Genomic DNA, 16427 nt, shown 5'->3' with positions numbered 1-16427 from the left:
CCCGCCAAATGCTTGTTCATTTTTCTAGGATTATTGCTTCAGTTTCAAAAAAGACTTAATTTTTCTTTTTTTCTTTTTGTTTGTTTTCCCTTCAGGTACAATCCTCGGATTTGCCCTCCGACCATACAAAATGACCTATCGGGAAGTCAAGTACTTCTCCTTCCCTGGGGAGCTTCTGATGAGGATGTTACAGATGCTGGTGTTACCGCTTATCATCTCCAGTCTTGTCACAGGTACCTTAGGCAGTTTTGTTAAAAATGTGCTTATTACAAAAGATCGCTTAGAAAAATAAATGCTTTAGGTTTCTGCTGGATGCATGCTCTGTTCTAGACCAAAAAAAAAAAAAATCCCTTCAAAATGATGGAAAGGAGGCTTTAGTAATGCATGAATGATTATAACTCGTATTTACCAATCACAAGAGGAAATGGATTTAAACAACCACGTAATTTAGTCTGCCTCACTTCGAAAGAGGCGCCCTGCTAAACACTACACAACCAGCCTTCTCTGACCACAGCGATACAGTTGACAACAGCGTACAACAGGTCTGTTTTCTCACCCTCTTATCCCACCCAGATAACATCTGGTTGGACAGCCTATTAGCTATTGATGCAAGAATGCTTGTTCTCAGAGCCACCAGGACTTGAGCGGGAGCCTTCTTGGAAGCCTCATCAAGAGGTAATGCCCACAACACACTCACCAACTCTGATGCCACCAACACTTTATCTTTTCTTGGTGAACCCGCATGATTTCATTCCTTCTCCAGTTGTCCCCCACCCCCATTACCTTTCACAATGGTGGGAGAATGGGGAGGGGGTGGGAGATTTCCCCATCCAGATATTTTGTCAGTTGACACTTGGATTTTCAACAAATGGAAGCTTTGCAGGATAGGATTCTATTTTCTATGCCAGCGAGATAACAATTTACTCCTGCATGGGAAATGGTTAGAGTCATTTGTATGTGCGATTGGTGAATACAAACGGAGACAAGAAGTTGCATAAAACTGTTTCTGTACATTCCTTCCTGCCCACTCTTCTCTTTCCCCACAGCACATCTCTGACTTGGAGAAGCAATGTCCATAGACACTGCCCCAGCAGGATGGTTTCTGGGTTTATAGCTAAAGCCCAGAACTCAGGTATTACTGACCCTGTTCTCTTTTCCACCCTTGGCTCACTGTCTCCCCTTAGGCAATTCACTCCACCTATGTGAGCCGGCTCTGAACATCTTTTCCTCTTTTATTTTGTTCTCAAGGATATTTATAATCTCCTTTCAAGGTCTCTGTGTAATAAGAACTTCATCGTACAACTCAAAAGTCATGGGGCAAGATTCTAAGTCCTACATGCCTTAGGGGACTGGCTATTACTTGGACAGAAATTATGTCAGATTTTTCCTCAATGCTTGGCAGATCTCTGCTGGCGTCCACTTGTCCAGGTCTTTAAACAAGTGATTGCATGTACAGGAAGTGCCCCGTTGGAGGAAGAAAAGCCCATAAAACAATCATGCAGACAGGATGATTCGGGGCACTTGTTTTTGAAACTGGCCTGGCTCCTTGCTGACCAGGGATAATCATTTTAACCTCAATTGTTATCCCAGAAGCTAGATCAATGCTGATGTGAGGGCTCAACCTCATTTTATTATCCATGTGCTATCACTTTTCTGGGAAACGAGTTCTTTGCAGTGAGCATGTAGAGGCCAGAACTCATATCTACCATTTTATTTAGTGGAGCAGGGAGTCCCTCTTCACCGTTCCTACTGGCTGGCTTCTGAATTGAGTACCTGCAGTTTCCCTGGATGCAGAGGGGTCCTGGATTTCTTTATACTATCTCTTCAAGTGTTTAGAGGTTTCTGCTTTCTGGTAATTATGTTAAAAACCCACCATGTTACCCTTTATAAGTGGAAAGCCCTTGTTAGGTACAATTTGAGAAAATATTACTAGTAACTTTAGTTGTAACCTTAGCTGACAGTTACCTTGAAGTGGAATTTCCTGGTATTTTCTAATACTTAATACATCAACTTTATTGAAGAAATAAGAGCTTTTATTGAGTAATTTTTCAGGGAAAGAAAAAAACTATGACACAGTCCTTTTTTGCATGGTTAAAAGGAAATTCATAGGTAAATCTTGGAGAAATCATCAACATTTATAATATCATTAAAAAGAAAAGAGTTATAAGCTGTAAGCAACCAATATAAATGGAACTTTTAAAATGTAACCTAATTGCAAGTGTGAATGCTGTTACTTGGGACCTTTAAGAGAGTGTCAGCTCTTTTTCAGGATTGTGTTAAGACAAGGGACATAATTATTTGTTTGCCAAAGATCTTTTTAAGGTGTTAATCTCAAACAAGTAATTCCCAAGCTACACAGCAATTTAAATACTTATAATTAATTGGAATGAATGATTGATTCAATAAGAATTTCCATCAACATTTTAGTACAATGATTCTAAACCAAAGTGGGGTAGGACCCAGTGAGAATGAGAAGTACAGGATATTCCTCCAAGTACACACACCCCTGTGTGTATTGGGAGATGTTACTGGAGAACATGTTGCCTAGGGAGGGAACTAAGTCAGGGTTCACTATTTTAGAATAGAAAAGCAAACTCAAATGCCTCCAGTAGCCAAGCAGGTGACCTATATATATGAAACTGCCATTTCAGGCTACCGTTTGTTTTCCTACTTTGATACAATCATGGGTACAGAGAAATACTTCTCTTCAACAGATAAAATACCATGGCCAAGTGTGAAGTTAAGTGCAAAGTGACTCAGCTACAGAAGAGTGTAGACAAATGGAGGCAAGGAGGCTATTGTGACCTGAAAGGTATCAGCTCCAGCCAATTGTTTCCATGTGTCACCAAGGCCCAAATCTTCTAATTTTTCAAGAGAATTCAAAAAAATCTAAAAAGTTTTAAGAGCCTCGAGATTTTTATATGTTTGTTCAGTTAACAGAACGTAACAGTGCAAGCCAAACAAAGCACATTTGCAGGCCCAATGCAACCCTCGGGTTACCAATATCGGAACTCAAGTTTGAGCGTCAGTGCTATAAATGATAAGAAATGCACTGATCAACTTGTGTACCCATCGGACTAGTACTAGGTTTCATGTGTTACCTTATTCCACTGTTGACAGTTCCATGCCAAAGCTTATTCAACATGGAATCAGCTCCTAAATATCATGTTTGTTACACACTAAACAAATAGCTATTGGAAAACCCTCCTCTCCATTTTCTGGGTATCACCACATTGTGTCATAGCTGTGCTGGTCTTTTCTGCACCCAACAGGAGCACCAGAATAAGAACTTAGAGGCCATGCTCCCATAGAAAGTATTTCCCAGTGGGAAAATGCTGACAGACTTAGTGCTCTAAAGTTCAAAAGTCCCAGGGTCTGTGCAGACAGAAATTGAAATGCATAAAACCCGTATTGCTTTTCTTGGATTAGGCATTTTCTTTTAAAAGATCCTATAAATTTAATTGTCCTAAAGTCACATTTAAATCTAAGTTTGTCGTACTTGAAACAGCAGTGTTTCTGAGTTGTGCCTAAAAAGCCGCTGCAAACCATGTTCTCTTTTTCCTTAACTTTAAATTCCAATCTTTATAAACATCCTTGGTGTGTATTAGTATTCTAGATGTTGCCAACGAGATGCTGAGAGAAAGCCTAATGGCTAGATTTGTACTCAAGTATTGTTTTTTTTTTTGAACAAGAAGAATATGTCTGTGCCAACACACCAGAAAATAAAATAAGGGTTTGGCACCAATTTCTGTTGATTTGGTCAGGATAGACAGCCAAACTAGATATTTCTTACCAAAAATTATAAGTTGGTTTGGCTGGCTTAGCCTGATTAAATTTACTAGATAATAATTAAACTCCATTTCAGGTTGTGCTATGTAGACATAATTATCATTTCCTTTTTACTTCTGAATCTTTTCAAAAACTAGTGCTTTCTTCTTTTCTCATTCTAAGTATTCACTCCTTATTTTCTCATTCTAAGTATTCACTCCTCCTCAAAAACTAGTGCTTTCTTCTTTTCTCATTCTAAGTAATCACTTACCTAAAAAGAAATCTTTCCTGTCTCCAATTTTCTGGAAGGGAGGATGCAGGGGAATCACTTTTGACAAACAATCACTGTGGAGTTGGGCAAATTATAAGTAAAAGGTTGGTGAGGGAGTATCAACAGCAACAGTAAAAGTACCAGCAATGTCTGGGACCTATGGTAGGGCATACTGGAGGAAGGATTAAAAAATACACGATATTTATCTTTTAACATTCATTCATTTATTCATATTTTAACAGCTATTTTTTGAGCTCTTGCTATCTCAGATACTGAGCTAGGCCCAGAGGATACATGAATGAATACAAAGGTATAATCCCCAAGAAGACGTATGTTGGGCTCAGAGGGGGACTCTTCTTTCCATTTTTTAAATCATACAATATATGTAAGCAAATTCCAATTTCAACTATAAGGAAGCAAGTATGGTCCTGTGTACTCCCAGCAAGAAAGAGACGATTTGATTGATTTTAAGAACATGATCCCAAATTTGATTTGTTCGAGCCACGGCATCACCATCATTTACTGCAAATGTTCTTTAAATCAACATACTTTCCTTCCAATTCCTCAAATCAAATAGATACTTATCTTGTGAAGGAGATAATAAATCACAACATAATAAAAGTCTAGATTAATACTATTGCCTGCCACATTCATTTAAAAAGAGGGAGGGATGCAAATGTTAAAGAGGTGTTAAGTACACATGAGCACCGAGCACCTAAGTAAGACTTTGTCTTACCTGTAATCACTACATGATTTAAAATTAAGGAGAGGTTTCTGTACCAAAAGAATAAGTAAATACTACTGTATTTACTCTGATTTGGGAAACACTGATCTAGTCCAATCATCCCTTTAATATGCCTTTCAAATCATTGTCCAGCTTCTGCCTAAACATCTCTAAGGACAGATCTTTAGAACCCATTTGTTCTTGGAAAACTTTAACAGTTCTTTTTTTGCATCTAGAATGAAGCATGCACACACACACACACACACACACACACACACACACACACATCAAACAAAACAAAATACCTGCCTGCCTGTAGTCCCTCCTTCATAAGACAAGCTCCATGATATGTGTCATATATTCCTTAGGCAGCTTCCTCCCAAATTTATAGACCAATGAATTCAATGGAATGTGGGACTTAATTATAGGTCAAGCCACCAAGCTTCAATCACCAGCAAGGGGCTCTCTTATCTGAGGAAATAAAAGTAGAGACAATAAATGTACCTCAAAGTATGACCCTTGGCTTTGGAGAAATGACAGTTGCAATAAGAGTGATCTCAAATTTTGTCATTTTATTTAATGGAAGAGGGCAAAAAATGCACTAGACAATTCTTAATCCTTGGACATGTCAAGGGTTTGTTAAGGACTTGCAAAAATGAGAGAAATCACTTAAGAAAAATTTAATATTTTTAACTATTTATTGTCATTTCTCTGGGGTATAGCTGAGGCCTATTTGAAACACTACAAACACTTATGTGCAAGAAAAAGGACTGTAGATTTATCCTGTTTCCCTGACGTATACTTTTTATTGAAGAAAAAAATATCTATCTTAGGTGGGGAGGGGTTTCTTTGGGCCTCCCTTTCATTCTCTGTAAAATGAAGGTGATGATGGTACCTATGTCATGGCATTTTGTGGATTTATACTTGATACAGTATCTGCTCAATTAGTGGTAGCTACTGGCAATGAGTAGTGGCAGTAAGACTTGTCCTGGTAGTCCACATTGTGTAAATGATCATTCTAGAGCAAGAAAAGAGAGCTCAGTTCAGGGACAGGTAACGTGCTCAGTCGAGCTCCAGATTCCATGTGTCTCATTTGTCTGTGATCCTTGCAGCAATCACTTTTCTATTTAAGGGTAAATTAAAGAAACCATGAAGTTAATCAAATAACAACATAGGAGCCAGAGAGAATTCCTTCCTCTCAACTGAAGGGGATTGGTTTCTGCCCTGCAGCATGAGATGTGATTACCTTATGACAGCTGCATAATTCTAAATATTATCATTTGTTATACAACTCCCTAGACTTTCCTGAGAAACTCCAGGCCCAGTGTGTGGCACCCTGGAATCCATTCAGCAGCAAATTCCACACTCTGCTTACATGCTGTGAGCAGATCTTTCCAGCTAACCAAAACTTTAGACAAACTGAGTCTCTGTCTCAACATGTGGACACCCATCATTGCAGCCTGGAAATCAGCCAGAAAGAAGTTTTAACCCAGCTCATTTGAAGCCAACAGGATGGTTTCACTTTATTTTCTTTCTAGGGCTGTTCAGAAACATTGGAAGCAAGGCCAAGTACTGTCCATCCAGGAAGAGAGGTTGTAGGATGTAATGGGAGACCCATCTAAGGGGTAATGGCTTTTTGCATTATATGCAAAAGATATCTTGGTGATTAAATGCATTTCTTACTTATTTATACTTATTTTTTTAGTAGATTTGGACTTTGGTAAGATGTGCACAAAGTCTTTTAAGTCTAGCTGTCCCATACTTCCATGTTCTTGTCAAGATGGTGGAGTTGGTAAATGCTGTGACCATGACCTCCTCCCATAACCGCATCAAAATATACAACTAAATTATAGAAAAATCAACCTGAAGAACCATCTGAAGACTAGCTGAACAGAAGTCCTATAACTAAGGATATAAAGAAGAAAATGCATAGAGACTGATAGGAGGGGTAGAGACTCAAACATACTAATCCCACACCCACATGTAGCAGTCGAGAATTAGGAGGGATACCTCAGACACAGAGATCCCCTCTGAGGAGTGAGGGGTCTCAGTCTTACACTGGGCTTTCCTGCCCAGAGCACCAATGCCAGGAAGAGAAGCCTCCACAACATCTGGCTATGAAAATGAGCAGGGAGTCCAGTTCATCCAAGTGAGACAGAAGGCTACTGGAAAGCCAGGCATCCTCTTAAAAGGCCCAAGCACAGACTCACTCGCTTGCAGGCACTCACCCTGGGCACTGGCAGACAGACAGTAGCTCGGCAGGCACCAGAGACATACAGTGAGAAATTGAGTTTTGTGACTTCAGGACAACAGCTAAAGGGACAGCTGCCATTGTCTCTATATTGGACCCTCCTCTCAAATAGCTAAAGCTGAATTTGCATTAGCCTGGTGAAATCCACTTGCTCCACCCTGATGATCCCTGAGACTGTGCCCCACCCAACTTATGCCCCACTGGAGCCTCTTTCAAGGGCAGGCAACTGGCCTTGGCCCACACTGCAGTCTTCCTTAAAAAATTCCTAAAGCACTGCAGGCCCCAGGCAGACGACAGATGGCCTAAATGTGCCCTGTGCCTTTTGCTGAGTGGCCATAGGCTCAACACTGGTGCCAAATCTAAATCTATATTAATCTAGTGAATACCACTTGCCTCACCATGGTGGCTCCCTAAGATGCTGCCTCACCCAACTCATGTATCACTAGGGGCTCTTTTAGTGACCGAGCCTTACAGGCAGTTGGCAGGCAGTGACAAGCCTGGTATTGGTGGCAGCTGGCACTGGTTCACAGTATGTACTCTCCCATGCACCTCCAGGTCCAACATAGGCAGCTACCAACTGCAGATTGCTTTGTAGCTTCTACCAGGTAGCCTGCCAGCCAGTCACAAGCAGCAGCTGACCTTGGCTTGCACCAGAGCCCCTTGCAAGAGGTCCCAGAATTAATACATCCAGTGGTCACCTTTAGACCACAACAGAGCACTACCTGATTATCTCTACACACGGCACACCCAATGGGTCATCTCAACAGGCACCAGACCCCACTAGGGCAAATCCTATTCCATGAGGTCAGCTCCTGCACAGCAGCTTGTATGCTGTGGTTACAGCCAATCCTCACAGCAGTCAGCCTGAGGGTCAAATCCAACCACTGATGTACCAACAGCAGTCAAGGCTCAACTACAACAGGAGAGCACACACAATGCACACAAGGGACACTTCTGGGAAACTCAGCTCAGGTGATCAGGGAGATTGCACCACTGGGCCCCGCAGGACACCTACTACATAAGACTACCCTGCCAAGACATAGCAGATCCACCTGATATATAGCAACAAACACAGAGAGGCAGCTAAAATGAGGAGACAAAGAAACATGTCACAAATAAAAGAACAGGAGAAAACTCCAGAAAAAGAACTAAACGAAATGGAGGCAAGCAATCTACTAGATACAGTGTTCAAAACATTGGTTATAAGGCTACTCAAGGAACTTAGTGAGAACTTCAATGAAGAGATAGTATAATAAGAGTGTAAAAACCATGGTAAGGAACCAATCAGAAATGAAGAATACAATAACTGAAGTGAAGAATACACTAGAAGAAATCAACAGCAGATTGGATAAAGCAGAGGATTAAATCAGTGATTTGGAAGATAAGGTAGCAGAAAACACCAATCAAACAGCAACAAGACAAAAAGAATTTTTAAAAATGAGAGTTTAAGAGATCTCTGGGACAATGTCAAGTGTAACAACATTCACATCATAGGGTGGGGTACCAGAAGGAGAAGAGAAAGAATAAGAGATTGAGAATCTATGAAGACATAATGACTGAAAACTTCCCTAACCTGGTGAGGGAAATGGACATACAAGTCCAGAAAGCACATAGAGTCTCAAACAAGATGAATCCAAAGAGGCCCACACCAAGACACATTATAATTAAAACTGCAAAAGTTAAAGACAAAGAGGGAATCTTAAAAGCAGCAGGAGTCATAGGAGAGGACTTTAACACCCCATTGACATCAATGGATAGATCTTCCACGCAGAGAATCAACAAGGAAACAGCAGTCTTAAATGACATATTAGACCAGATGGATTTAATTGACATTTTTAGAGCATTTCACCCCAAAGCAGCAGAAAATATATTCTTTTCAAGTTCACATGGAGCATTTTCCAGGATAAAACATGTGGTAGGCCACAAAATAAGTCTCAATAAATTTTAAAAGATTGAAATTATATCAAACATATTCTCCAACCACAATGGTATAAAACTAGAAATCAATTGCAAGAAAAAAACTGAAAAACACACAAACATATGGAGGCTAATAACATGCTACTAAACAATAAATGAGTTAACAATGAGATCCAGGAAGAAAGCCAAAGATATCTTGAGACAAATGAAAACACAATGACCCCAAATCTATGGGACACAACAAAAACAGCCCTAAGAGGGACATTTATAGCAATACAGGCCTATCTCAAGAAACAAGAAAAATTTTAAATAAACCATCTAGCTTTACACTTAAAGGAACTAGAAAAAGAACAACAAACAAAGCCCAGAGTAAAAAGAAGGAAATAATAAAGATCGGAGCAGAAATAAACACAAGAGTCTAAGAAAACAATACAAAAGATCAATGAAACCAAAAGCTAGTTCTTTGAAAAGATAAACAAAATTGACAAACCTTTAACCAGACTCATCAAGAGAAAAAGAGAGAAGACTCAAATAAATAAAATCAGAAATGGAAGAGGAAAAGTGACAACCGATACCACAAAAATACCAAGAATTATAAAAAAATACTATGAACAATTATTTGCCAAAATATTGGACAATCTGGAATTTCTAAATTCCTAAAAAAATACAACCTCTCAAGACTGAGTCAAGAAGAAACAGAAAATCCGAACTAACCAATCACTACTATCAAAACTGAATCAATGACCAAAAAACTCCCAAAAAACAAGTCTTTGACCAGATGGCTTCGCGGGTGAATTTTACTAAACATTCAAAGAATTAACACCTAGCCTTCTAAACTATTCCAAAAAATGCAAGAGGAGAGAAGTCTCCCTAGCTCATTTTACGAGTTCACCATAATCCTATTCAAAAACAGACAAAGACATTGCAAAAGAAGAAAATTATAGGCCAATATTCCTGATGAACATAATGCAAAAACCCTCAAAAAATATTAGCAAACCCAATTCAGCAATACATAAAAAAGATCATACACCATGATCAAGTGGGATTTATTCCTGGGATGCAAAGTTGGTTCAATATCTGCAAATCAATTGATGTGATCACATAAAGAAAATAAAGTATAAAAATCATATGAGCATATCAATAGATGCAGAAAAAGCATTTGACAAAATCCAGCATCCATTTTTGATAAAAACTCTCAGCAAACTGGGAATAGAGGGAATACTTCAACATAATAAAGGCTATATATGACAAACCCACAGTTAACATACTCAGTAAGGAAAAACTAAAAGAATTTTCCTTAAGATCAGGAACAAGAAAAGGATGTTTACTTTCACCACTTTTATTCAGCATAGTATTGGAAGTTCTAGCCACAGCAATCAAAAACAGAAAAAGAAATAAAAGGCATCCAAATTGGAAAGAAAGATGTAAAACTGTCATTGTTTGCAGATCACATGATTATATAGAGAACTCTAAAGTTTCCACTAAAAAAAAAAACTATTAGAACTTACAAACGAATTCAGTAAAGTAGCAGGATACAAAATTAACATATAGAAATTGGTTGCATTTTTATACACCAATAACTAACTCTCAGAAAAAGAAATTAAGAAAACAATTTCATTTACAATTGCATCAAAAAAAAATACCTAGTAATAATTTAACCAAGGAGATAAAAGACCTGTACTCAGAAAGTTATAAGACATTGAAGAAAGAAATTGAAGAAGACACAAATAAATGGAAGTACCTATCATATTCATGGATAGGAAGAATTAGCATTATTAAAATGTCCTAAGCAATCTATAGATTCAATGCAATTCCTATCAAAATACCAATGGCATTTTTCACAGAACTAAAACAAATAATCTTAAAAATTTATATGGAACCATGAAAGACCCTGAATAGCCAAAAAAAAAAAAAAAAAAACTTTGAGAAAGAAGAACAAAGTTGGAGATATCATGCTACCTGATATCAAACTATACTACAAGACTATAGTAATCAAAACTAATGATCCTGGCATAAAAATAGACACATAAATCAATAGAACGGAATAGAGAGTCTAAAAATAAAACCACATCTACATGATCAATTAATCTATGACAAAGGAGGTAAGCATATATAATGTCCTATATATGCTTAAATACCATTTATTGAATAGGACGTCTATTCAATAAATTGTATTGGGAAAACTGGAGAGATATATGCAAAAAAAATAAAACCAGACCACCTTCTTATACCATATACAAGAATAAACTCAAAATGGATTAAACTTAAATGTAAGACCCGAAACCATAAAAATCCTAGAAGAAAACATAGGCAGTAAATCTCTGACATTGTTCTTAGTTATATTTTTTCTGATAGGGAAACAAGAAATAATAAACAAATGGGACTACACCAAACTAACTAAAAAGTTTTTGCACAGCAAAGGAAACTATCGACGAAATGAAAAGACAACTTACTGAATGAGAAGACGCTTGCCAATAAGTCCAATAAGGGATTAATATCCAAAATGTAAAAAAAAAACATACAACTTAACATCAAAAAACAATCCAATTAAAAATGGGCATAGGACCTGAATAGACATTTCTCCAAAGAGGACATACAGATGCCCAATAGACATAAAAAGATGCTCAATGTCACTAATGAGCAGAGAAATGCAAATTAAAACCGCAATGAAATATCACCGCACACTTGCCAGAATGGCAATCATCAATAAGTCAACAAACAGCAAGTGCTGGTGCAGACATGGAAAAAAGCTGATTCCAAATTGGTGCAATCACTGAGGAAAGCAATATGGAGATTTCTTTAGAAATTGAAAAGAGAACTACCTTATGACCCAGCAATTCTACTTCTGGGTATTTATCTGAAAAAATCCAAAATATTAATTTGAAAAGATATATGCCCGCTATGTTCATTGCAGCATAACAATAGCCAAGATATGAAAGCAAGCTAAGTACCCATCACTAGACAATTGGATAAAGAAGAGGTGGTACGTATATACAATGAAATATTTCTCAGCCATAAAAAAGAATAAAATCTTACCATTTGCAACAACGTGGGTGGACTTAGAGGGCGTTATGCTAAGTGAAGTTAGTCAGACAAAGACAAATACCATATAATTTAACTTACATGTGGAATCTAAAGAACAAAAACAAACATAAATACAGAAACAGACTTATAGATACAGAGAACAAATTGATGATTGCCAGATGGTAGGAGGATCGGGGGGCTGGATGAAAATGGTGAAAGGATTAAGTACAAATTGGTAGTTACAAAATAGTCACAGGGATATAAGGTACAGCATAGGGAATGTAGTCAATAATATTGTAATAATATGTATAATGCCAGGTGGGTACTAGACTTATCCGGGGGACCATTTTGTAAATTATATAAATGTCTAACCACTAAGCTGCATACCCAAAATTAATATAAGACAATATTAAATGTCAACTGTAACTGAAAAAATTTTTTAGAAGAAATTTATACGTCCGAAAAATAAAAAAAAATGAGTGTTTAAAAGTCTAGCTGTCCCAGAAAATGTCTACTTTGCCATTGCAGACAATTTCATTCAATAAGCATTTGTTGAGGATTTTTATGGACTGGCTTCTTTTCTGGGGCCTGAGGATACCAAAATGAAGAAGACAAGGTCCCTGACCTCATGGAGTTCAAAGTGTGGTTAAGAGATAGATTCGTGATCTAGAGAGCACAGGGTAATGGTGACTCAGGCAGGATGAGCCTAGTGGGGGAACAAAGTAAGGAACAGGCAATGCCACCCTTCCTCTTCCTGACTCTCCAGTTTTCAGGCTCTCTAGTCAGGAAACAACTCTATTAGCAGGCAAAGGAGTCTATTTGTTTGGCTGGTCTTTGTTTTTGTTTTTGTTTTTGTTTTTTGGTCCTGCCTTGTTTTCCTCACACCTGACTCTTTTACCATTAAATGCAGTAAGAGCCAGATGTGGGACTCTGAGAGGTTCCCAGCAAAAGTCATTGCTGAGAATGCAGCCTCACAGATGGTGAGTCAGAGAGAAGACACGCCTGACAGGATTTCAACCACAGAAACTTTCCCTTTCAGAGGGGAGCCGGGAGACCTGAGGCTCTCTGAGCCGGAAGGCATATAGAGGTAAAACTATAACCAGGAACTCAGGGCGGGAACAGCTCTCCAGCACCCCTGGAAGATGGCCATCAACTGCCACCTGAACATTCCATTTGCAGATGGTCCAGACTATTGAGCTGAAGTCTGCCTCCTTTAAGGTCCACCCATGGTCCTAACTGCATCATGTGGGGCAATAGAGAAGGATGGTTTGTCAGATGGTCTCAGTAGGGCACTGAGCTCAGTCTAGGTGTCCCAATTCTTCTCATATGCCCAGTTCTTCTAGTCACTTCTACCCTGGTTGCCCTGTCCTGCACCCTTTTGTGTTCCCAGAATTGAATCCAGTGTCCTAGATGTCACATACCTGACTAGGGACAGTGACCTTGACCCAACCCTCTGCTAATACCAGAGGGTTGTATAAGCTGCAACAAATCATTGCCTCAGAGGAGTTCAGCCTGTGGTCACCTAATCCTTCCGAACTGAATGTTTATGGGGAAAAAATTTTTGGTAAAAAAGGAACATTTCTTGAGTTGAAAGATCAGAAACTGTAGGCTTGAGGCTCTGTGTAAGACGGAACTTTCCAAAAGGTTTTGGCCTGCACGAGTTGGGATTTCTTATCTATGAATTACAGCAGCTTCAATTTTACCTGTGGTTTTGATCGTTTGTGTTTGTAAGAAATTTTAGAAAGTTTCCTTAAAATTAAAAACAAAATTTAAAAGCTTCCTTTAAAATTAAATTTTTCTCTAAGAAAAATAAAATTTTTATCAATTTGATCATTCCTTTCAAACCATTGTTGGAATTGAAGTCCGTGGGAAGTGTTGGGAAGAGATGCTTTTCTTCTGTTGATATTACAATGGCTTCTTGGAAAGCGAATTACCTGATGAATTGACTAGAGATTTGTGCTTAAAGGCTGGAAGTGGTGGGTGGGACCTGGGTGACAGGGATGCTTCTGCATGAGACACTAACTTGTACACTTCTAATTTCTAGCATTCACATTATGAGAAATTGTACTGTCCCATTCAGATTAATTAAGCTACATGGGATGTACCACCCCCATCTCCTACCCATCTCAGAATTCTTCAATTAATTGGTCTGAAATGAGGCTTGGGAATTTTTTTTTTTATAGTTCTCCAGGTGACTTTACTGTGCACCCAGAGATGAGGACCATCACTTTGCAGTTTTTCTAGACTTGTTCTTTCGGATGTCACCACTTAGTTCAGATCCTTAATAGTTCAGATACCCTCTCTTCCAAGAAGTCTTCCCTGGCTTGCCCCTGGCCCCTACTAATACATACTCCCAGAGGAATAGCATTATTTATTCCATACGATTTTATTTAAAGTCATTTAAATAAAATGAATGCTGACTATGTGTATAAGTAAAACAACATAGAAATATACAAAGCAAACCACAAAAGTATTCCCATACATACACGGGGACACCAGTCTCTTGACGCTGATTTGACTGGACTTCTGCTAAGAGAACTGCTTACCCTGGGAATTATTGGGAACCTGCATTCCATTATAAAAGACTTCTTTGTGTCCCATAAAGCCAGGTAAAAAGATGGGGTTTCTACCAGCAGAAAGACAGAGAGATAAAGAAATAGAGAGACAGAAAGAGAGAAGTTTCTACAGCCAGACAAGGCTTTTTGTGACAATGCCTTAGATTGTATGTTTCTAGGGGTGAGTACGCTGTCTTTCCTGTGTTCCATGTATACTGGACATTTCATGAGAAGCAGAAAAGGGCTTTGGGGTGGTTGTATCCTCTGTTGGAGGGTTGATCTGCCAAAATGATCCAGCCAGTTTTGAGTCTGCATAGAATCTTGGTTCCCAAGTCTTATGTTTCTGCAAATTCTTTTTTTTTTTTCAGACAAGATAAATTTCTTTTTAGCTTCTCCATGGAGAAGATCTTTGTCATAATCTCACCTCCCCAGGCTGCAAGCCAGTTCACCCATGACTGCCCTTGCTTTACTAACCTATCAACATCTACGCAGAGGTGTAACACTGTTTTCAAATGTTCGTTTCCTAGACTTCCTCATATGAGGAAAGGGGTTTTGCCAAATTTGTATTTGAAAAAAAAACCAAAAAAAAAATTGCTTGAGTTTGCATCTGAGTTTTCTTCAGAGGGAAGAAACTTCTCCTAAATTACTAAGGGGCTTTCTTTTCACAGGGCATTGGATTAAAGTTGGTTAGAACCTGAGCTCTGTAATTCTGGGGGCAAGTGAACAAGTCAGAAGGAACTGTTGGCTAATCTTTTAAGATGAGTTCTGTAGGAAGAGCAGTATAAATGTAGGTGTCTTAGATCTGGCCCATTAAAATGACATCCATATTACCAGGACTTGTCAATACTGTTGGGAAAAAAATCTCTATCTATATACAATCTTATTTGATCTGCAATATCCTTAAGTCCCCTCCGCAACCTACACTCCCTCCAACTACTCGATTATTTTGCAGCAAATACCAGAAATTTCATTACATTTCTAAAAGCAAAAGAAATATAACAGGTGTACCATTTAAAATGATTTTGACATATTTTATGGTTTTTCAAGGTCCTACTCCAACACACACACGCCCCCAAGAGCTGTCAGTCACTTGAAGAAAGTGTTGTCAGCCAAGCTCTTTACTTTTGTTCCATTTATGGCACAAACTTCTCTATCAGTGCTTTATATTAATTAGCAAAACTCCCCTGCAGCAACAGCACGATACATCTTTAGTAGGAAATAATGCAATAAAGTGTTTATGCTATGAAATTTTGAGACAGTTTTTCATCACAGTACAATATGAATGTGTGTATGTATAAGCATAGTTTTGTATGTGTATTCTTTTTTCCAAAGTCCTTCCAACTCTGAAAAGTGCTGTAGTTCAACCATACCTCTACTGTTGGTAACTTTTTTAATTTAAAACTTTTCCAGAATTTTTTTCTGTACATCAAGTTTTCTCGACTGTATTAATTCTAGTTAAGCTGTAATTTAAATGCATTGTTCGCAAAGGTGTTTGTGTGAAGAGCTGAAGTTTTATTATTTTAAAACTTCCTGAAAGTATATTGTAAAAACTTCCCAAATTATAATATAGTGATACATGCAAAAAAAATTCTTAATATCAGCATACCTAACCTACACTCATTAAATATTTAAGAAAAAAAATGAAAACGTTAGTAGTTTCTATACTGGAGTTTTAGAAAGTATATTTAATGACATATCTGAAAACATTCCTTTGATATGGACCCCAAAGATAGTCTTAGAACCAGACGTTAATGTAGTAGTTCTTAAATGTATTTAGGAATAAAACTAAAAATTCATAACACTCTTATAGGTACGTTAAAAATGTTTACATATCGAATTCTAAATGACATAAGAACACATTTAGAATGAGAAAATATGGCTCTTATGCGGTATAAGAGCAGAACTATAAGCACATTT

The 16427-nt window shown here is 38.1% G+C and overlaps 1 protein-coding gene across 2 annotated transcripts in view; it reads left to right on the top strand.

Annotated features, from left to right (window-relative positions):
- SLC1A3 (solute carrier family 1 member 3) overlaps positions 1-16427 on the top strand; it is an 80903-nt gene that overhangs the window by 20551 nt on the left and 43925 nt on the right. The window contains exon 3 of one of the 2 annotated variants that reach the window (XM_039842643.1): positions 96-233. In XM_039842643.1, coding sequence (XP_039698577.1) covers positions 96-233 — 138 coding nt within the window. Of the gene's footprint in view, positions 1-95; positions 234-573; positions 676-16427 lie in introns of those variants that run through there. The other variant, XM_039842645.1, reaches the window with a different exon arrangement.

The sequence above is a fragment of the Pteropus medius genome, unplaced genomic scaffold (genome assembly GCF_902729225.1).
Source record: "Pteropus medius unplaced genomic scaffold, Ma_sr-lr_union100, whole genome shotgun sequence".
NCBI classification, from domain to species: Eukaryota; Metazoa; Chordata; class Mammalia; order Chiroptera; family Pteropodidae; genus Pteropus; species Pteropus medius.
The sequence above is the reverse complement of the archived record's forward strand: the minus strand, read 5'-3'. Positions and strand labels throughout refer to the sequence as shown.